The sequence below is a fragment of the Tachysurus fulvidraco genome, chromosome 4, assembly GCF_022655615.1.
Source record: "Tachysurus fulvidraco isolate hzauxx_2018 chromosome 4, HZAU_PFXX_2.0, whole genome shotgun sequence".
Classification (NCBI taxonomy): domain Eukaryota; kingdom Metazoa; phylum Chordata; class Actinopteri; order Siluriformes; family Bagridae; genus Tachysurus; species Tachysurus fulvidraco.
The window spans coordinates 32,286,211-32,288,710 of record NC_062521.1 but is presented as its reverse complement, the minus strand read 5'-3'; the positions used below and the strand labels follow the sequence as shown (position 1 = coordinate 32,288,710).

The 2,500-nt window shown below is 37.5% G+C and overlaps 1 protein-coding gene across 1 annotated transcript in view; it reads left to right on the top strand.

The window, feature by feature from the left end:
* cntln (centlein, centrosomal protein) overlaps positions 1-2,500 on the top strand; it is an 87,300-nt gene that overhangs the window by 48,151 nt on the left and 36,649 nt on the right. Inside the window, exon 7 of the mRNA XM_047812802.1 lies at positions 454-554. Coding sequence (XP_047668758.1) covers positions 454-554 — 101 coding nt within the window. The remainder of the gene's footprint in view (positions 1-453; positions 555-2,500) is intronic.

The window sequence follows — 2,500 nt, the reverse complement described above, 5'->3', positions numbered from 1 at the left end:
TTGGAAGCCCTGACCAGGTTTCTGTGCTGCTTGTCATTTAGCACTCTGATTAAAGATATTTCATTAATGATGTTTCTCTTTATACAGAGAGATTAACACAGGGTCACCACACACACACACACACACACACACACACACATACACACACAGTTTCACATGACACAGTGTGTGCAGGCTGGGAAATCAGTAAACATCCCCACAAACAAGGATGAGGACGGTAGCAGCAGGACAGTGTGTGTGTGTGTCTGTGTGTATCTGTGTGTGTGTGTCTGTGTCTGTGTCTGTGTCTGTGTGTGTGTGTGTGTGTGTGTGTGTGTGTGTGTGTGTGTGTGTGTGTGTGTGCATGCAAGCAATAACTAGGTTTGTGTCCGTGTGTGTTTCTGTGTAAGCATTGGGGGTGTGTATTAGTGAGTGAGCATTAAGAAAGTGTGTGTGTGTGTGTGTGTGTTGTAGGTCTCAGCTGGAGGAGGAGTTGGATGTGGCTCGTGTTCGAGTGGCCATGGAGCGAGCCACAGCTCAGGAGTTACGTCTGCATCTGCACGAAGAACAGCAAGGTGCTACACACTAACACACACACTCTCTCTCTCTCCCTCTCTCTTTCTCACACACACACACACCTTATTAGTGTATGTGTGCAGTAACTGAGCCGCATTACTGTAAAATGTTATATTTTGTTCTTAACTATCAGCAAACGTAGAATATCACATACATCCAAACACACACACACACACCATAGTGTAGTAAATAATATCACATACACACACACACCATAGTGTAGTAAATAATATCACATACACACACACACACACCATAGTGTAGTAAATAATATCACATACACACACACCATAGTGTAGTAAATAATATCACACACACACACACCATAGTGTAGTAAATAATATCACACACACACACACCATAGTGTAGTAAATAATATCACATACACACACACACACACACCATAGTGTAGTAAATAATCACATACACACACACACCATAGTGTAGTAAATAATATCACATACACACACACACACCATAGTGTAGTAAATAATATCACATACACACACACCATAGTGTAGTAAATAATATCACATACACACACACACACACCATAGTGTAGTAAATAATATCACACACACACCATAGTGTAGTAAATAATATCACACACACACACACCATAGTGTAGTAAATAATATCACATACACACACACACCATAGTGTAGTAAATAATATCACACACACACACACACACACCATAGTGTAGTAAATAATATCACATACACACACACACACACCATAGTGTAGTAAATAATATCACATACACACACACACACCATAGTGTAGTAAATAATATCACATACACACACACACACACACCATAGTGTAGTAAATAATATCACATACACACACACACACACCATAGTGTAGTAAATAATATCACATACACACACACACACCATAGTGTAGTAAATAATATCACATACACACACACACCATAGTGTAGTAAATAATATCACACACACACACACACACCATAGTGTAGTAAATAATATCACACACACACACCATAGTGTAGTAAATATCACATACACACACACCATAGTGTAGTAAATAATATCACACACACACACACCATAGTGTAGTAAATATCACATACACACACACACCATAGTGTAGTAAATAATATCACACACACACACACCATAGTGTAGTAAATATCACACACACACACACACCATAGTGTAGTAAATAATATCACACACACACCATAGTGTAGTAAATAATATCACACACACACACACCATAGTGTAGTAAATAATATCACATACACACACACACACCATAGTGTAGTAAATAATATCTCACACACACACACACACACCATAGTGTAGTAAATAATATCACACACACACACACCATAGTGTAGTAAATAATATCACATACACACACACCATAGTGTAGTAAATAATATCACACACACACACACACCATAGTGTAGTAAATAATATCACATACACACACACCATAGTGTAGTAAATAATATCACATACACACACACACCATAGTGTAGTAAATAATATCACATACACACACACACCATAGTGTAGTAAATAATATCACACACACACACACCATAGTGTAGTAAATAATATCACACACACACACACACCATAGTGTAGTAAATAATATCACATACACACACACACACACCATAGTGTAGTAAATAATATCACACACACACACACACCATAGTGTAGTAAATAATATCACATACACACACACACACCATAGTGTAGTAAATAATATCACACACACACACACACCATAGTGTAGTAAATAATATCACACACACACACACCATAGTGTAGTAAATAATATCACACACACACACACACCATAGTGTAGTAAATAATATCACATACACACACACACACACACACACACACACCATAGTGTAGTAAATAATATCACATACATCCAAACACACACACACACACCATAG